Source organism: Desmodus rotundus, chromosome 9, assembly GCF_022682495.2.
Source record: "Desmodus rotundus isolate HL8 chromosome 9, HLdesRot8A.1, whole genome shotgun sequence".
Classification (NCBI taxonomy): domain Eukaryota; kingdom Metazoa; phylum Chordata; class Mammalia; order Chiroptera; family Phyllostomidae; genus Desmodus; species Desmodus rotundus.
This window is the reverse complement of record NC_071395.1, coordinates 93,281,449-93,302,958: the sequence shown is the minus strand read 5'-3', so window position 1 is coordinate 93,302,958 and position 21,510 is coordinate 93,281,449. Positions and strand designations below refer to the sequence as shown.

Sequence of the window (21,510 nt, the reverse complement as noted above, 5' to 3'; positions counted from 1 at the left end):
GAGTCATAGAGAAGCCTTTTAAGTCATAAAGAACAAAGATAAAACTTTCAAAATTCTTTACAATGAATGAGCTGTAGTCTGATATTTGGAATGAGATGGGAGACTCTCCAGTGTCTATATATATAATATACACAGAAGAGCATCTCATGACTGGACGGTCAAGATCACAAGTTCTCCTGTCAGCACGTGTTTTGCAGCATGAAGAAAATTAAAGGAAGTCGGGTCCAGTGAGCCAACAATAACCTCTGCACGTGGGAGGTATTTGTGGGCACATGGAAACGTACTGCACCTTGAACTTCCTGATTGGAGTCTCCACGTGCTCTCAGTTCTGTGTTTGTCGAGGTGCAGGGTGAGCTGCAGTATCATTTTGTTTCTGATGCAATTAGTGAATCATGAAATCAGAAAAGGGGATTGTGATTTTTTCTGTCATTAATGAAATAGAATAGAATAAAATGCAGTTTTGCTACTGGTTCTGCAAACACACAGCTTTGGCCTTACCTGGGAGCTTGTTAGAAATATAGAGTCTCAGGCCCCTCCCAGACCTGCCCTGTTAGGATATGTATTAATCTTCATTGTAACTAAATCCTATCATGAGTGTTTAGAAAACACTGAAATAGAAAATAGTAAAGTTGATTACAAACAAAAACACGTTCATTAAATTGTTGTTTCAATTTGTGTGTTTTTATGGACACAACAGCTTGCACATGAAGAAAACCTTTTTATGGGTCACAGTCAAAAAAAGTTTGAAATCCACTGTTTTTCAGTGTGGATGACGACACTGTCTCTGTGGCTGCGGTCCCAGTTAATGAACTGGGAGAGGGAGCTCCTTGCTTTGCATTGGCATCATCTGTAAAGTTTCCTTCTTTTCTTTTTCTTTTTTCAATATCTCAGTTCTTCCATCTCACTCTTTCTTCTCTTTAGTATCTCTGTTGCCTGCTGTCTTCTGTGCTGTAGCCCTCAGAATTGTAGTTAATGTTGTGAAAGCATTATTTTCAAGGTTCAGTTTTTAGTCAAATATACTCAATTCACTGGGAGATTAATGATAATTAGCAGGAATTTTGAAATGTGCCTAGCACCAAAGTAGAAGAAGAAAATATCTGAGTTTTGCCAGTGTGCTTTCCTTCTCAATTTGTTACATCTTCCTTCCAAGTGTCAGATGCTACAGCAATATTTTGTTCTGGATATAATTAAATCAGCCAGCCGTCTTTGTGTGCAAATGGGCATAGCATGTGTTAATTACTGTGAAGAGAGTATTAAGAGGAAATATGTGTAACACTGCAGTCTGACTTTGTATCCCTAGTTGTATTTCAAACTAGCAATTGTGGCTTTAGTTTACTGATTCTAGACCAGCCCAATAGAGGGGAGCTAATGTCTAGTATCACTATTAAGAGAAAGGCCAGTTTCCTGGAGTGTGACCCTAAATGAAAATAAATCATGGTACTTGTATTTAATGTTTATTCCTTTGACCAGCAATATGCAGTTCAACTTACTAGAAATTAACAGCCTAGAAATATGTGCTTCCTTTCTATGGCTTTGAGACTACAACGGGTGAACAGCAGACAATGCTTATTGATTTTTTTTTTTTACTGTGTTATCTTTAGCTGGTTTTAAACATTTGGTGTCACACAAGCACACATCTGTTGCTGCCGATCCCACTCTTCTCTCCATCCGATTATTCCATTTAACTTGTACTTTGTTTTAAAGGGCCTCAGAAGTGCAGTTTATTTTAATTTACCTAGGAACCCTACAGGGTTGCTCCAGAAAAGGGGGAGAAACAGAACATTTTGAAACCTCTAACCCTATGAAAATTCAGGGCTTTGTCACTGCACATCATTTTTATTGGTATATCAGGGTCATTAGTATCTACAGCAGAATTACCAATGACTACTGGTTTTTTCAGTTATTTTATCCATACCCTATAACAGTATGATTTACATGTTATTTGTTAATGTTAAATGAGTTTTCCTCTAATTTTTTGTGCATTTTCCCCCCTTTTCCATGAAGGCCTTATCTGTTTGGAGCGGGGTGTTTTTCCATAAAAGCTCCATGGTGAGTCTCGGTCCCGCATGCCTAATTCCTTTGTTGTACACCCTATGCTTTGAGCATAGGCGTGTGGTGCTGTTGTTCTCAGCTGCATGACCTGGTCACAGATAGATGCACCGAAGTTCTGAACAGTTTGTAGATGGGCATCAATGTTGACATTTATACTGCAAACTGCAGTTTTCTTGGGTCTACTTCATTCTTGAAAATTCAAATTAAAAGAATCACAGATTAATATTAAAGAGAAGGAATTAGAAGAGTTCTCTCACAATGCTAGTGTAATATGACAAGGCTAACACATTTAAAGCTTTGAGTATTATAGTAATAGAAGCTTCCTACATATCATGCTGAACATTGAAAGATATGATATATTTTGTAGTATAAATATATTTACTACATATATCTACTACAATATAAAAAATACCCTGTAAATTTCTATATTTGGTACCAAAGGAACAAGAGTCACTTCTGTTTTGAATAATTTTGGTGTTTCACATAAAAACTCCTAAATAATTTATTATTTTGAGTTAATAACACCTACTCACCATAGCTTACATTTATGTTGGAAAATTCTTATGTGGCAGTGCATAAACTACAGCTTCGTCTGTCGTAGAGAAGATGACCACTGAAAAGAAGCAATGTATTTAATACTTTTATATAAAGACATGAAGTAGAATGTATTTAGAACCTGGTATAGTGTGTTTAACATAATGGTTAAAAATCAGGGCCCCCAAATCAGACTGCCTAGATCTTCAACCTCAGCTCATACACTTCCTACCTCTGTGGTCTTGGGTGCTTTCTAAACTTTCCTGTGTCTTGATTTCCTTATCTGTCAGTGGAGTTACCAGTAGCACGCATCTTACAGGTTCATTGTGAGGATTAAATGAACTGATAGTATAAATTGCTAAGCACAAATAAAAATTCAGTAAATGTTAGCAGCCACTGTTATTTCCTTATTTAAAGAGAAAATATCATTTTGAAAAGACTTCTTTAGATTATGTTTTTTTACTTTTAAGAACAAGTGAGTCAAAAAGATGTTTCGGTAAATATAAGTAATATCGGTTTTATAGATTGACTCAGAAGACCTAAAAGACTTCTGCATATATATATTTCTCATAACTGCTACTGGGGATTGTCCATACTGCCCCATTGTCCTGGAAAAGAACCCTCCCAGTATTTTTTCTTTTGTTGGACAAAGAGAAGCTTAAATACTACTTTGAGGTACAGTGTAATTAGACACAAACTAATTTCAGTGTTCATTATGCCACAAGAACATCTGAAAATGTTATCATCATAGGAGAACAGAGTGACAAACATCGTAAAAATTTCCTTTGTGAAATATAGCATCAAAATTAGGGCACAGATTATGAAGTTATTCTCAACAAATTCAGGGTATAAGTGGATAAAAGTTCCTTGGAAGTCCATCTTTATTCTTTGGTTAATCAGATTTCTTCAAAAAACAAATAAGATACATGAATCTTTCTTAGGAGCTTATAGTAAGCAGTCAACTTTTAAATGCCAGATTCAACGTATGACAAAATTCCTTTGTAGACTAAACTCAGAATTAAATCAGATCCCATCATAGGATAAATGTCTCCTTCTAAGTACAAAGAAAAGAGTTTTAGTATGTTAATAAAGATTGAAGTTTTAGCATAGAAGGAAAGATGGAGTAACAAATGTTGTATGTTAAATAAGAAAAGTCCGTTCCTTCAACAGCTTATGTGCGCCTCAAATTTAAGCCAAAGCACTTGTCAACCAGAAATGATTTGAGGTTGAAACAAGATTAAAAGAGCCAGATTAAAGAAAGGGATATATGAAATATAGTAGACTTTTAAATCATTGCCTGTCTTTCAGAAGACTGGTTTGTGGTTTGTTTGATGCCATCGTTAGCTCACAAGAAACTCGTTTTTAGTCACTTATGCTAGCCTAAAAGATCCTCCTTTAAAATACGCTCCTTTGCTAGTGGCGCATGTTTTTCCCATTAAGATCTTAATGGAACCTCAAATTAAGACAGCAAAATGAATATAAATTTGACAACTTCCATGTTTACAAGAGCTTCTTTGTTTTAACAGTTTTTGTTATTTTTCCATATTTGACATTCAACTTGAGAATGTTTTATTTACTGTTTATTCTAAATAAAAATGTTTATAGTACTTCTAGTTGTAGGGTACTTGTATTTTGGAAGAATATGAAATTTTTACTACAGTTCCTTTTAAAATATTACATAAATTACATAAAATTTTTATTTTAGGTTGTAACATTAATATTTAAATGAGATTTTGCTTTTGATAGGCCACAATTCCTACTAATTTTTATTTCTTCAATAAACTTGTTTAATTGTTTAATCCATATAGTGTCAGATGAGTCAGTTTGAAATAACGTCTTTCCCTTTGATAAGAAAATAAATGTGTTGGAAGTTAACTGTGTAGGCCATCTTTGATGTTTAAGTACAACATTTAATACATTCCAAAGATTATGCCTACTCTAGAATATTTGAGTTTGAAAACTGTATAAAATAAAATAATCACACATAGATACATTTTTAATACAGAAATTTTAAGAGAAATACCATTGTGAATTTTTAAAAATGAATTGTGCTTTCAGTATTACAAATAAGTAACAAGTATTTATTGAGTTCAAAATGTGCAAGTGTAGTATTGTGTTTAAGCTACTGCTATTTTTGAGTGGCTAATCAAAAGAAAAGTATATATACATAACAGTATATGTCTCCCTTACACATAACCTGTGATATTATATAGGGTTAATTTTTAAAAAGAATTAAAACATATAAAAGCATACTAAAGTTTTAATTAGCTATGCCTGAAAGTATTTATTTGATCAATATGTAAATATTTTATTCAAGCTCTCATGATTCTGAAAATACTAAAATATTATAATTTCATTTTTGAAGGGAGGATATAGATGGAGAAGATAACCTTTTATCTGTAAAGTTCATATAAATCTGTTAGATCTCTAAGAACAATTTGTGATAGAATAATTTTAGATACATTATTAATATCTTTAAAATAATTTCACTTTACCTCTTAGTTCTTATTTTAGCAAAATAAAGTTGAAAGTGAGAGAAAACTTCTAAATTCCTTTTCAAAGCTTAATGCCAGTGAGGAATATGAAGACACATATTTTTTTAACACAAAGGCATTAAGCTACTTGTAATTCTTACACCAATGTTGTGTCTGGAGTTTAAACTGGAACATTGACTGTGTGCTTATGCTTTAGAGAAGGAAAGAAATGGTGCCTCTATCTCACTTTAGCTTCTTCATGCCTGAGTCATTCAGAACAGGACATTGGACTTCGCTGGTGTTTTTCTGCCATCCACAGATACAGCGCTTGTATCCCGTCCTGTGGGACACAGTAAAATCATCCCAATGGGCATCATTTTCCTAATTTCAAACTAGATATCAAAACTAGAGTTTTGCTGGGTTTTTTTTTCTTTTCAGTAATACTGGAGGGAAAAAAACAGCCAAGAGAAATTCGATATGTTAATCTGACCAGATTACATAATACAGTAAAAGCCAATGGGTAACTTCAAGTCTTTGTAAATAATTTCAAAAGATGTCGTAATGTTAATGTCCCCAGAACTTCTGATGGCAGTAAAAAGGACTCGCATTCTATGACTAAATAGTGCAGTCTCCCAGAAGGGATGACAAAAAGTTAAACTCCTTTTTTTTTTAATTTAGCACCTTATTTGTTTTGTTTCTTTGTGTGCTTATTTTACTTTTGATTATGTTATCTTGTGTCAAGTCTTATGATTATTATTTTGCCTGATACAGTGAAAGTTGAATTAATCCCATTTTTCTTTTGCATTCGCTCGCAGTTAAGCCAAATATTTATTTTTATTTTTGAACATGGGGCCATTTACGATAGGCTCAGGGGAGTAAAGAGAGTGAGTTCTCAGTAGAAAGGAATCCATCTGTACTATCAGAATGTTTTGTTCATTTATAACCATAATCAGCACAATTGAATTTCTGGACATATATACATTGAAATTTTATTTTTATGTCATGTTACTAATTTATTAAGTTAAATACATAAGTGAGAGAAGGGCTCCAAACACCCAGAGGTATTCTTTTTAACTAGCAAATGTTTTGTGATGAGATTTGTTGAGTCCCTCCTAGAGGATAAAGGGGGATGTTGAGAGGAAGATAGAAAAAAAGGGCTAGCATTGGAATGCTGTCAGTGTCAGCCACCAATGTATGGGCGAGCACAGCTTACAAGGCTGGCTCTTTTCACTCTTCTTTCTTTCACATCTGTATCATTTTTCAGTGTTGTACCTTTCTGTTACCAAAAGGTTATTTTGCAGTAGAAATATTCTGGATCATTGTTCAAAAGTTCAACTCTACATCCTCCCCACATTCCTGGTCGTGGTCTTTTTAATACTTAGGATGAAGGGCAAATTGAGTCAAAGTTAAATATTCTCCCTTTGGGTATATTACATAGGAAGTACTTTATTAATAGTAATCTTCAGATTATTTCTCCTTTTGTTTTTCTGGAAATCTTATACATATGCCCACATATCTCTATGTTCTGTTTAGCTCAATTCCAAATATAGGTTGATAATAAAAATAACTTATTATGAATGTGTTTATCAAATAATCTTCATACCTAATACACAGAGCTATGTCATATAGGAGGTAGCAAGTTATTTTCAGGGTTGCAAACTCCTTTTCTTACTTGCTAAACACAAACTCTTTTACTAATGTTATTTATTAAGTCCTCATATTGGGAAAAAGAAGAAATAATGAAGTATAGGAATAAAAATGATCATTACATAACTTTAAGCATACTTTTACTACAAATTATCTCTGTAGGAGATAATGAGTTTATGTAAAATGATACTGTGTTGATACTTTTTAGTTGTGTGTTCAGAAGCTGAGCTTTATGCAACATTAAAGAAGGGTGAGAGATTTTAACTTTTGACATTGGCTGATTAGATTTGTAAACTAATAAACATATAGAATATATTTTGAGCATTGCCAAAGAGCCCTATCATATTCCTACTCTTTTGATGCCCTATCATATTCCTACTCTTTTTTGTTACATTATAAAGGTTGCTATCCAGCCCGGTAGCAACTGTTTCTAAGTCTGTGCCCTCCTAAGAAGTGGCATGCTCACTTGTTTTCTCTTGTTGCTTACCACATGATTTAAAGAAAACAAAAACAAAAATAACACTCAGTAACTTGAAAAGAGCTTTGAATTCTGTCTTGTGAAGCTTATTTGTACATTGCAGTATTATTGTTTCCTGATGGTGATTCTAGTAAAACCACATAGTCACACAATTGGAAACTCCTTTCAAAAAATCCTGCAGTGTTTCTCTCTCTCTCTCTCTCTCTCTCTCTCTCTCTCTCTCTCTCTCTCTCTCTCTCTCCCCCCCCCCTCTCCCCACACCCCTCCTATTCCCTCTAACCTCCCCAAATTCTTTAAGGGTTAAAAATGACCAATGAAACTTAAAAGATGCTCGTTACAGGAACTCAACAGCTCAGTGATAGTAGTTCATTGATGGAAATAAAGCTTGAAAGGAGAGTTTACATTCTAATGTAGTACAACTAAGAGCATCATAACCAGAAGGAACAATTCCGACGCCAGTTCCCTGGAAAGGTGCACATTTGTTCAGGTAGAAAGGGCTCTTCTTCTCTGTTGGTAGGTTATTGCAGTTCTGCAAAGGTTATTGGTATTTTAGGTGTGGATGTGATCTTCATGGGTATTGGTATGCAGTGCTTAGGAAGTATTATGGATGGAAAAATGAGACCTTTTCATGTATGGCGCTGTGTATTACCATGGATTTGGTAGCAAGAGAGACCAAAAAGACCAATCACTGGCCTCTGATCCAGACTTTTTGCTTTCCTGAGCAGGAAGATGTCAAAACAGAAGGCTCAGGAGGCAAAATATATGAGGGGACTGTTTTAGTCCTCATGAGGACCTGGGATCTGAGATCAGCAAAGCAAAGTCTAATTTTTAAAAAATTAGGTGTGCTATAGAAAAGGGGAGTTAGCATTGCTGAGCGTGATGATACGGGGGAGTACTGATAAGGGCAGTCCCTTAGAGCTTTATGCACTTCACCTAGCACAGCATTTCTTAACCCTGAGCATGCACCCAATGTCCGGAGGGCTCCTTACAAATGCAAATTGTTAGGCCCCACCCCCAGAGTTTTCTGATTCATATGTCTAGGGGGCGGCCTGATGTACATTGGTGTGTTCAGAAGTTCCAAGGTGGTACTACTAGCCAGGGGATGACACTTCGAGAACAAATACCGTATTTTTCGGACTGTAAGATGCACTTTTGCCTCCCAAATTTGGGAGGAAAATGGGGGTGCATCTTACAGTCTGAATGTAGCTTACCTGGCTCGCTGGCAGGGGTGGCGGTGGTGGAGCGGGGTTTTTTTTTCCTATTTTCCTCCTCTAAAACCTAGGTGCACCTTATGGTCTAGTGCTTCTTATAGTCCCCAAAATACTGTATATTAACCTTTAAAATATCCCTATGAGGTCCGCACTACTATTTTTATTTTACGTACTAGTAGTCTGAGCTCTGAGATGTTAGATAACTGAACCAAAAGTCACACAGCTAGTAAGTAGTAGCCTTTGGATTCAGATTCAGGTTTCTTCCTTACTCCAAAAACCAATCTTTCTCCATCCAACCATACTTCATTAAGGGATAAAGAGATAAAGGATGCTGAGCAAAACAAGGTAGAAATAATGTTACTTGATGCTAGAGACTAGCAGAGCAGGAACATCGGAGCTCTGCTACTCTTGTGCCCCAGCTCGGCTGCGATCTTGACCGGTGTGCAGGGAGGCTGTTTTCCGGTCTGTGAGTTAAGACAATCCCACCGTTTATGTGAGGTGGTTGGCAAAATTGCTAATGAGCTCTGGGGAAGCCTTTCACAAATCGAAAGAGAAGGGAAATAGAGGCTTGGAAGAGGAAGTGTTGGTATTAGAGGTGACGGCGTGAAAGCCGATTTGGGGAAAACAAGTGCTTTTTGACGGTTGAGATGTGCAATGTATGAAATAGCAGCAGTTACCTCATGTGCCCTCAAACGTGAGAAACAACAAAAATGGACACATCATCTTCACAATCTACGAAGAGAAAACAAATTGGGAGATGAGGGAATATAATTGCATTACACCATTAGATCTCCACACTCATTCAGGGGTATCGAACCTGCGGCCCCTGGGCTGCCTGCAGCCCAGGATGGCTGTGAATGTAGCCCAACCCAAAATCATGAATTCACTTAAAACATCATGAGATTTTTTGTGTGTGATTATGCGTCATAATGCATTTAATGTGTGGCCCAAGACAACTCATTTTCTTCCAGTGTGGCTCAGAGATGCCAAAAGGTCGGACACCCCTGGTAACTCTACGTAGCACTGTGGCTGAGAGCATTTTCAGGGTCTCATTTGTGTATCACCTCATTATTTTCATTCGTGCCGCCTCCATTCAAATGAATCGTCAACCCCAAATCTTATATATCGAAATGAAATGGTAAATCAATTATTTTATTATCATGAGATGTTTATGCTGGTTCTTTGGCTCCTCGTTGAAGTCTCCAGGGAATTGTTATACATCTGAAAAGAACCGACTAGGATTTCACCAGCACATACTTCAAAAAGGTGTTAATTTTTATTGGCCTTATAAGTTGCCATTCTGATCGTGCTCTGGAACTTTGGACTAATTTTACTTTTACTCCAGAGCACAGTCTTACGCCTCCAGTTATTAAGGCAAAATGCATGTCTGCATTGGAGGGTTTGAATACGTAAGGGTGGAATTTTAAGGAAAATATGTCATCTCAAGGACTGTGAGTTCATCATGGTAATATTTTTTATTATTTTATTTTTTAAGCAAAGTTAAACCACCTCCACAAATTTCGCCCAGCAAATCAGTGGGCGGAGAGTTTTGCGTGGCTGCAATGTTTGGGACATCCAGGTCGTGGATTGCAAATAGTGCAGGTCTGAAAAGAGAAAAAGGTGAGTATTTTTACCAAGAATTAAACCGGGCATTTGTAATATTTGTTTCTTGAGGAAAATTCATAGCTGTTCTTGAATAATCCTGAACCCAATATTTTAGAAACCACTTTTTCCATTCAATAGGCATGTCTTTCTCAACTACTCAAGACTAATCAAGAAGAAAGTCTATCTTTTCACTATATGTTAAGTGAATTGCCCATTGGGTGTTTTTATTTGGCTTTGTTAGTGACAATTTACAGGTGTTCTCAATGTAGCTTTTAAATTTTTGACAAGCTAATTTCATACCTTCTCTAGATGTAGAGAGGAAAACCTTGTTATCTCTCTTTTTAATTTAAAAAAAATTATCTCTATTTTAGATATGAAGAACTTGAGATTAGTGAGTTTAAATATCTTAGCTAGAAGCAGTAGTTAGTAAGTGATGGAACAGAGTTTGAAACCGGGTTTTCAAAGGCTAAATCTTGACTTAAAAAAAAAAAATCAACAACAACTTGGCCATGTCATAAATTAAACAATAAAAACAGCCTGCCACTCAGAAAAATGGGTCACCTTTTATGGTAACCATTGCTCCTTTGAATTGATACAGCTGTTTTTTCTTTTAAATCCCTTTATTTACCATCAGGCTCAATACCTAAGATGTTTATATAATTACTGTTTAGTATGTGATTGCTTGTTGATTCTGTGCGGAAGAGAATGCTTACATTCATGGACCAAGTATTTAATTTTGAGTAAGATCTCCCCCTTCTTTTAGTACTATTAAAGTAGGTCACAAACCGAGTTGTTAGTGAGGCACTTCTTTGAAGACTTCCACAGGCTGTATTGTTCTTGGCAAAATGGCTCTCCTTTACGCTTACCCCCGCAGCCAGACGCAGCCCCTTCCCTGTTATCGCCTTTCAGTGACCCTCTCCTGGAAACAGGATCTCAGGCACCGCAGGTTCCTTACCTGAGTGGGAGAGGACAGAGTACAGTATGCAAGCCTTCCATTTTCTTATCCCATCTTTATTTTTTGTTACCTCCTTAGCTTTACTGATGTTATCGAAGTGACTTTTTGTTGCTAGTTAAAGCCCTCAGTGGAGCTCGATTTCAAATGCTTCTCCCTTCTGTTCTAATTACCCTTTTAACTTGCTACTCCTTTATGCCCCACTGACTTGTCATTAGCCATTCTCTCAAATCAGCTGTAATTAATTCCTTTGGCACAGAGATAAGGTGACCCACCCAGCATTCATGAGTGATTTTATATGCTCCTAGGTTTACTGTAAAACCCGAGAGAGAGGACTAAACCTGTTTTGGTCCTGAGGACATGTGTACTCCTTATAAAGTCATTTGATTAGATCCATATTCAACACCCGACCGCAGAGTATGCCTGGTCTTCATTTACCATGGGGGCAGTGGTTCCACTGATAGGAGGAAGAGAATTTGGGGGAGGAGGATACGTGTGTTTTCGGTTTGTTCATTTGAATCCAGAAATTTTAAAGAGAAAGTGTGCTGAGAGAACGTAGATTGGAAGGTGTGCTGATTCAGGCTTACAAAGAGTCCCTCGTGCACTTGAGCGGGTACACCCAGTGGGACTTGGTCCATTCACTGCTCCTTTTCAGTCCGTCTTCCCTGTCCTACCTAATATCACCGATTTTTCATAATGTGGGACACATGTTGTACACAAATACAAAAGACTGAAAAATATTGTTCCACTATATTAGAAATTCGAGTATATTTGTATCATTCTTGAAATACATTGCTTAAGATTTTAAAATTTTTTTGACAGCATAGAGATTTTTATATTCTTTAGTATATACTTAAATGAGAGGCAACCTTTAGGCAAGGGACAGACACCATGTGAAAAAATTCCTTTTACTTTCTCTCAGCAGCCTCAGGAACTTGTAAAAAGTATGCCATGCTCCATTTTTGTCACTGTCAAACATCCAGGCTCTGTTTTTCTGCTTGTAGACCAGTGCAAACAAGTCGTCGTTGAATCTCTCTACATTATTAGCTGCTATGGCACCTTGGTGGAGCACCTGATGGAGCCACGGCCGCTTAGCACTGCCCCCAAGATTAGCGATGACACCCCACTGGAAATGATGACATCACCTCGAGCCAGCTGGACTCTGGTTAGGTAGTACCTCCTTTTTTTCTTTTCCTTTTTTGTTTAAGAAAAAGTTTGGTTTTTCAATTACAGTTAATATACAACATGCATTCTTTTAAATAGGTCTACTGTATAAAATATTAAAAGTATACAATTTGATAAGGTTTGACATTGGTATACAGCTGTGGAAACCATCCTGTAATTAACTTTATGAGCATATCCATTGCCTGCAAATGGTGTCCAGTACCGCTTTTTACTCTCTCCCTCCTGCCCCTCTTTATCACCACTCACCAATGGAGCCCCACGCAACCACTGATCTGCTCTGTCACTGTAGGTTACTTTATGGTAGAATTCTAGAAGTTTATGTATAAATGAAATCATAGAGTGTGTACTTTTTTTGTCTTGGCTTCTTTCACCCAGCAAAGTTATTTTTGTTCATCCCTATTGTGGCATGTATTGATAATTTTTTTAAAAATTGAGACATAATTTACACATAATACAATTCATCCATTTAAAGTGAATTCTCGCTCGGTGGTGTACTCATCCACACAGTCTTCATCACCCCCAGAGGAAACCCCATACCCCTCAGCAGTCATTCATTTCACTTTCCATCTCTAGATTTGCCTACCCAGGACATTTCATATACATGGAATCATACAAAATGTAACCTTTTGCATTTGACTTCGTTCACTTAGAATAATGTTTTCAAGGTCCATCCATGTTGTAGCATGTATCAGAACCCTGTTCCTTTTTATGGCCGAATAGTACTCCATTGCATGGATGCACCACATTTTGTTTATCTATTCATTAGTTGATGGGCATGTCCATTTTTTACCTGCCATGAATTATGCTATTAAGGACATTTTGTGTACAAATTTTAGTGTAGTCCTGTGTTTCCAGTTAGTTGTCTTTGGGATATGCCTTGGAGAATACCTCCTTTTGAACTCCTTCGTCCTTGAATCTTTGTGTTACCTGTTTTTTAGGACTTGGGGTTTTCTGTTTTTGTTTTTCGTTTTCATTTTCCACGTGCAGAGCTTAGGGCTCCCTCTTATTTTCAGTCTCGTGCTCTCTGAAAATAGAGTGTACATTGAGGCAGCCACTAAAGAGAATAGAAACTGATATAAATAGATTGCAAGGTTTTCGTTAAAGTGATTCCCTAAGACACAAAGGTTAAGACTGTAGAAATGTTTATTACTCAGAGTCCTTAAAAGTACGTAGTCATTAGAACCCTTATAAGCTGATGAGGATTGGGAATTGGAATCTAGAGTACAGCTTGTTCCACATAGGGCTCAGTATGGTTGGTGCAGGAGAGACGGAGAAAATTGGTTCTGACATATGTATGGAAGGAAGCAGACAAAAACGGATACAAAACTGACCCCTTTCCGTTTGACATTTTAAACTATTCTTATATTAATTTTTGAAGGCTGTAGCATTCTTTACTACTGCTTTACTACACTAGGTTAATCTGATCGATATCTTCGTGAGGGGGCAGATCTCATTAAAATTACGGTACCATCATTGTTGAAATAAGTGGCTTATTTTGGAACTCAGATGTTGGTTAGGTCTATAATCAGTCAACCATTAATATAACTGTTTCTTTCCAATCGCTTTTACCTGCTTTATTTTATTTGAAAATACACACATATTCTGAGACCAGAGAGCTCTAACAATTGTCAGAAATTAGGTAAAATTAGAATTCTACACCTCTTCTCTGTCCAATAATTTGAATGTCTAATCTGTCCTAATGGAGGGGCTTCTGCCTTAAACTAATACTGGCTCTGTGCAGTTTGTATGACTCACTGCCACCTTTTTATTCTTTCTAAGCAGATGGCCTTGTGTTTCAGGTTTCAGCACTCCACCAAGTTCATTTTAATGATTACAAAGATAGTGTGAGTTTATATCAGTGTCTGTACGTGGTGACAGTGATGGTGATTTACATACCATCTATTAAGCTTAAATATTAATATTCTTTTGCTGTTTCCTCAGAACGCCTCAATGGAATGAATTGCAGCCACCATTTAATGCAAACCACCCTCTGCTCCTCGCTGCAGATGCTGTACAGTATTACCAGTTCCTGCTTGCTGGCCGTAAGTAGTTCTTGTTTTGTTCCTTCCACGCAGCATTTTGAGATTTCCTCTTAAAATGCCGACTTTTAATGTAGCCATGCATATTACCACTGGTATCGTCCACAGGCCGTAAACAGTTAGCTGGAGGCCAATCAGTTGTTTACTACAAATAGAAACCATCAGACTTAGCACACATTGAGTTGCCTCTGGCCGTTCGTCTTCCCTGGCCATGAGAGATAGCCCTGCAATTATGTAAGTTGATGTCAAGGCAGTGTCTGGTGGACTCAAAAGTAAAAAAAAAAAAAAAAAAAAAAAAAAAAAAGAGGCTACTAGGATATAATAAACTTTCATAAAACTTGGTATCTATTTCTGACATGAAAAAAATTAAGTGCTTTTCACTGTGAAAACTGTATCGGCAGGTTTTTCTTTTGGCGTATTTTACTTGCAATAATGAAGTAATGATTGCAACTGCATAGGGTTTTTGTTCGTTTAGTTTCATATCTAAGCCCTTACATTTGCGGAGATGATTCGGGTTCTTTTTTTCCTTAAGGAGAAAATGTACACTGCGCTAGGAACAGCCTTGTCTGTAGGGCAATCATGAAAAGACAGTTTAATATTTATTATCCAGTTTGTGGTCATAGAATTAAACATTCTTTGCAATTATAATTCAGTTTTGTAGAATTGACTGAATCCTTAATTAAACGTCACGGCACTAAGCAGTGCGTGTTTTTAAAGAAACTTCCTAAAATTTAACGTTATGTTTTTCATGGAGTTTTGTTGTATTGAACTTACTTTCTCACTTGGCGGTGTTTATACAGCATGAAGTAAAATATTTCTAAAACTTTTATTTTATGTTATTATATAGAATTTGTTAATATACTGAAAACAGAGAAAATTTGTTGACTGTGCTGTACAGTTATGAAACTCCATAATTGTAATAAATAGTTGTCAGTCTCACTCACTCATATAATGGAACTCACTGATTTTTCCTGTGTGTGTTTATTGAGTGACTTCTATGTGTCAGGTACTTGGGACTTAAATGTGAATAGTTTGTTCTTCTGTGGTCAGTGAATTCAGTGTCTATTTAGAGAGAGAGGAATTTAATGAAAACGTGAAATGCAGCGAGACGGGTGCATCCGTGAAGAGTTGGTTGTACGATGAACTATGAGGGCAATGCCGTAAGTTGCCGAAGACTTTACAGAGGGGGGTAGTATGTAAGTGGTTTCCTGGTTCAAAAGAAGAGCACATAAAAGTTGTTAGGTTCTAGATTATCTAAGCATATATTAAACTCCTTCATACAAATTAGAAAAAACATGACATTTACATGATATTTAATTAAAATAATGAGCACCTTTTCCTCTACCCTCTCATCATGGGTGAAAAATAACTAATTTTGCAGGTCTCAAATATGTAAGAAAATGACATGGGCAAAAACCAAATGCAACTATCTTTATCCCTCAATAGTTCTGTTCCAGCAAATTAAGCGCCTTGGTATTACTTGATTTTAGCAGCTCTGAACACCTTTGTCCAGTTCTTAGAACTTCACACATCTCCAGGTGCATGGTTACAAGCCGCCACTGTAGGCAGTAGCAAGCCGTCAAGTGTTTTCAGGCATCAGAGCCACACCATCAGAATTGCATTTTAGAACGATCACTCTGGCCGTCTTGTAAAAGGAGGTTCAGAGGAGGGGCAGGGAGGGGAGTGAAGGCTGAGTGACCCTGGAGCAAGATGTGAGGGCTTTAATTAGGGCTGTATTACAGAGAACACAGGACAAATCTGTGAGGTAGTGCAGGGTTGGAATAGAAAGGAATTAGAGATAATTTGAAAGAGCATAGTCACTGATGATTCTATGGTTTCTAATTAAAATGTGTAATATAATGCATTTCCTGTTGGACCTTTTGAATATCAGATGGACTAGCAATGGAATAAGGATGAAAAGGCTTGGGTTCTAGTTCCAAACTATTTCCTAATAATTTGATAAATATAAAACAGCAATAATGATACTTGTTGTTATAAAGGTATTATGGTCAATAAGGCTGAAGCGCTTTAAAAACTATAAAACAATATATACATTTAAGCATCATTCTGTACTGTTGTTACTTATCTCAAAAGTGCCTATTTTCAAATAACAGACTTCAGGGCCTTAATAATGAAATACCTATTCTGGCTATCTAATTTCGACCACGTAATATCCATTATCCAAGTGATGGATGATAATTAATATGCTTTTTCTTATCTTGTGAAATGTTACTATAGTTATAACTAATAGGTAAAAAATACTAAAGAGACAGATAATTTCATAATAAGTATTATATTGCTTCTTTACATTGAGAGTATAGACACAGAATTTGTCTGCGTCTTCCATAAAGGAAGGTTATTTGATTGAGATCGCTGCGTATGTGAGTATGTTACATGACTGAAGGAATTCGATCTGCGAAGCATGGACATCTGTGTCAGAGAATTAAAGCCCTGAAATACGGTTGGTACAAGCAATGCTGGAGCCAGTTTAGAGAGAACACCTTTACCCTGCCCATCTGTTGAGCCCTTTATGCAAGTTAGAACCTCATTAAGAAGACTTTCTTGCTCTAGCCAGGTAGCTCAGTTGATTAGAGCATCCTCCCAGCACACCAAGGTTCTGAGTTCGATCTCCAGTCATGGTGCGTACAAGAATCAACCAGTGAATGCATAAATAAGCAGAACAACAAATTGATGGCTGGCTGGCTGTCTGTTTCTTTCCCCCCCTCCCTTTCCTTTCCTCTCTCTCTAAAATCAATCAATAAAAAAAAGACTTTCTTATTACTTTCTTGCTTTTTCTCCAATGCTCTTTACTGAAGCCATTTGAAACAATATGACCTCTTGAAACACAAATACACCATATTTTTACCATATGTAATACTGGGAATTTTTTTGTTTTACTTAACCATATTGAAAATCACCTCTTATTTCCTAACTTGGAGACAATTGATAAATATATTACTAAAAGTATTTCAGCCCTGGCTGGTGTGGCTCAGTGGGTTGAGTGCCAGCCTGCAAACCAAAGGGTTGCCAGTTTGATTCCCAGTCAGGGCACATGCCTGGGTTGTGGGCCAGGTCCCCAGTAGGGGGTGCGTGAGAGGCAACCTCACATTGATGTTTCTCTTTTCCCCTCTTTCCCCCTCCCTTCCCTTCTCTCTAAAAATAAATAAATAAAATCTTTTAAAAAAATACAAGTATTTTCAAATGTAACCATTTGGACTAAAACTAACACAAACTTCACAAATGTGGGAAGCATTTTCTTTGGTTGTATTTGGACCTGTGGACCACATGAAGCAGACTTGAGCAAACTCTGTAAATTATAATAATAGTTGACAAAGTGATTTAAATCGAAATGGGAAAGAGACTTCGTCTCAGGGAAAGAAGAGCAGGATGTTTAGCAAGGACCCCCCACTCCCCTTCCAGCCCAGTAACCATAACAGGTACCCTGCTGGTCGATAAACAGAGTTTTGGGTATGTGGCGGAAGAGTGACTGGTGGGGCAAGGAAAGGAAGCCCTGCCTGAAACACTCACGACTTCCCACATGACTTTAAAGTGAAGTAAGTAAAAATCCCAAATTTTGTATATGTAACTGTAGTCACATTTCCTACCTATAGTAATATAATAAAATAAAGGAATTTTGGAGTATCATTGAATCATACTTGAATGCTCCTTACAGAGATTCCTATGGAGGCAGGGAGGGCTCTTTATTAATTATTAGGTTGAGCCATAGGAATTGCCAGTCAAACAACAGCAAATTCATATGGTTTGAGTGGATTGATTAATTTATATGTGCCAAGTGAATGTAAGATGGTTATCTAAGCTTGTTATATAGCTCAGTAAAGGTAAAAGTTGAGAATTTATTAGCAAAAAATGTTTTGCCTTGGTCATAAGTAATCTTGAGAATAGTTTATGAAAAGATTATAGCAGAGATGAGTGAGTTTTTCTTCAAAAAATTACATGCTATAATTATCTTTTCTCAAGTAGGCATTTTAACTATGATTCTAAAGTAGTCTGTTTTAGAGCTTCCCAAATTGTAAATGAAAAACAGGGCTTACTGAATGGACTTGGGGAATTTGTATTCATGGGGAAAAATAGTGTTTCCTCCTTTTCTTTCAGGTAATTGGACAGCGGCAGTATTTTTAAGTTGCTGACATTCGCTAGCTTTGTTGGGGGAAGGTCAGACGTGGGTACATGAGAAGTTCCTCCTTAAGCTTACTGACTTTTCTTTGTTAAGTAGCAACAAAAGATCTTTCAATAAAAATATAGCTTTGATACACAGTGGAAAGATGACAGGGATCTGTAGAACCCTCCTGTGTTTTATCAGGAATATAATTGTTTTCCTGTACCTTTAAAAGCATTATAGGAAAGGTGGGGAGAGCCTTTGACACCAGGTGGAAAGGAATGAAGAACATTGAAAGTGGTTTAAAACAGATATCCTTCAAAGAAACGTGTTTCAACTTGATTTGTGCATGAAAATAGTGTGCTTTAATTTCATTGAGTATTTCTTGAGGTTTCGTTTCAATAGTAGCTCCACACAAAGGTAGAATAATAGGGATCAGATTGGCCATCCTGCTTGAAACAACAACAAAAAACAGGGTATAGTACAAAGCAACTGTTTTCAAGTCACTGCACATCAGGGACTAAGGGATAGTGGTCCTTGAGAGACGGGAAACTAATGAGGTGAGCTCTACAGTTGCCTCAGGTTGTTGCCTTAAAGGGTTTTCTAGACTGTGTTGCAGTGATGGAGAATCCAAGTGGAATATAGCGCTCAGAGCCCAGCAAGACCCAGGAAGAGTACCTATCAGCAAACTACCATAAGCTGTTACTGTAAAAAAGGTTTTACTAAAACACAGCAACACCATTTCATTTGTATATTGTCTGTGGCCACTTTAAAATAATAACCACAGAGTTGAGGAATAGTGCAGAAACCATATGACCCACAAAGCCCTAAATATTTACTATTAACTCCTGACCCGGAATTAGCTGGACAGGTTATTAGAGAGAATAGATGAGCACAGACTGAAACTCTGAATATCTGCAGAGGGTCTTCTTCTAGTATTCAGCATAGTGCTGGTGGGTGTGGGGAACTACCCAAAGCCCAGGAAACAGCACCCATCAGAGAATCGTAGAGGGCACAGTGCCTAGAGCTCACGCAAGGTCAGGAAGACTGACGCTAGCAGTTGTTGTGACTGTACTGCATAGGTTTAAAAAGGTGGAGATGTGGGAAATATTAAGAAGACTCAAAATTCTAGATGTGAAAACCTAGGTGTGAAAGCTGTGTTGGATAAGAGTGAGAATAAATTAGAAATTGCTGAAGAAAATATTAGTGAAATTGAAGGTAGACCAAGAGAAATGACCCCAAATGAAACACAGAAAGAAAAAAAAATTAAAAACAGTTCTACTGAGCTGTAAGCTGATATATACTTGAAGTGAGACTCCCTGAATCAGGATGATTGGTGGGACAGAAGAGATAGCCACAAAAATTTCATCTCTGATACCAAAGCCCAGATCCAAGAAGAACAGTAAATCTCCAAACACAAGAAACACGAAGAAAACCATACCATGTACCTCATTATCAAACTGCTCAAAATCACCTGGAAAGAGAAAAATCTTAAAAGCAGCCAGAGTTAAAAAAAAGATGTTATGTACTGAGGAACAATGATGAGAATGACATATTTCTTTTAAGTACTAAAAGGAAACATCCGCTGACTCAGAATTTTATATTCTCAAAAATATCTTTCAAAATGAGGCTAAAATAAATTATTTTTTCAGATATACAAAAGATTAAAGAATTAATCAGCAGCAGACATGCTGCACAAGAAACCTTAAAGGAAGTCCTTTACGCAGAAAAAAGATGACACCATGGTTAGAACATATAATATATGTGTGTTTTTGGTAATTATTCAAGTCTTTTAATAGTACAATTTACTGTAAATACAAAAATAGTATTAATGCATTGTGGTCTTTAAAAAATATATATGTATGTATGTTTGTATAGACACATTTTTATGTACACCAATGTATATACACCAATGTAATGTCTTTAAAATGTATGTGTGTGTGTGTGAATGTGTAATACACACACAAACCCAGTATCAACAGTAGCACAATGACCAGGAGCGTGGGAAATGGAGTATTATTACTGTAAGGTTTTTATGGTATATGCAAGTGGTATAACTTCACTTAAAGGTCAACTGTGATGTTAAAGCTGTACCTAATATAATCAAAAGCAATCTACAGCAAGAAAGGAAATACAGTGGAAACAGGTAAGCAAGATGATGTGACCCTAAACATATCAATACTCATTATAAATGATCTAAACACACTAATAAAAATTCAGAGATTCTCAAATTGGATAAAAGTATAAGCTCCAACTATACGCTGCCTAGGAGAAACACACTTTACACCCTGAGTTGCTGTATCAGATTAGAACACTCGACCCAACAACAGTAGAAAATACATTCAAGTGCACAGGGAACAGTGACCAATGTAGACCATCTTCTGAGCCATAGAACAAGTCTCAGTCAATGTGAAAGCTTTCAAGTCATATGAAGTATATCCTCTGACCACAGAGGAATTAAATAACATATAAATAACAGATCTCTGGGAAATCCACAAATATTTAGAAACTAAACAACATACTTCTAAATTATACATATGTGGTACACAGAAGAAATTAAAAGGAAAGTTAGAAATTATTTTGAACTAGCCCTGGCTGGTGCAGCTCAGTGGATTGAGCACGGGTCTGCAAACCAAAGGGTCACTGGTTCTATTCCCAGTCATGGCACATGCCAGGTTGTGGGCCATGTCCCCAGTAGGGGTCACTTGAGAGGCAACCACACATTGATGTTTCTCTCCCTCTCTTTCTTCTCCCCTTCCCCTCTCTCTAAAATAAATAAATAAAATCTTTTAAAAAATTATTTTGAACTGAATGAAACAAAAAACATTCATATTCTTAGAATATTCTTCAGCAAAAACATGTTGATTGAAGTATAAGTACATACAAAAAGTTGTATGAGTTTCATGGACATTATGCCAGGTAAAAAAAGCCAACTCAAACTTTGCATACAAAAACCTAAAAAGCACAAATAGAAATAAAGACCATATTTATATAACATTATCAAAATGGCAATTACAGAGATGAGGTCTTAGAGACAAAGCAGTAGAGAGGATGCTGCATGTGACTATAAAGCACGCGGTAGATCTTTGTAGTGAGGGATCGGTTCTGGGTCTTGATTGTAGTGGGGGTTAGACAAATTAACAAGTGATAAAATTGAATAGAGCTATACACACACACACACACAGTCTGTCACATAAAATTTGTATATAAAATCGT

The 21,510-nt window shown here is 36.7% G+C and overlaps 1 protein-coding gene across 22 annotated transcripts in view; it reads left to right on the top strand.

Moving 5' to 3' along the window:
* The window catches only part of BCAS3 (BCAS3 microtubule associated cell migration factor), a 487,145-nt gene that overhangs the window by 192,135 nt on the left and 273,500 nt on the right, over window positions 1-21,510 (top strand). For 16 of the 22 annotated variants that reach the window (XM_071219333.1, XM_053930625.2, XM_045182544.3 and 13 more), the window contains 4 exons: window positions 2,005-2,049; window positions 9,892-10,016; window positions 11,958-12,123; window positions 14,080-14,180. In XM_071219333.1, coding sequence (XP_071075434.1) covers window positions 2,005-2,049; window positions 9,892-10,016; window positions 11,958-12,123; window positions 14,080-14,180 — 437 coding nt within the window. The remainder of the gene's footprint in view (window positions 1-2,004; window positions 2,050-9,891; window positions 10,017-11,957; window positions 12,124-14,079; window positions 14,181-21,510) is intronic. The other 6 variants (XM_024573300.4, XM_071219340.1, XM_071219341.1 and 3 more) reach the window with 1 other exon arrangement.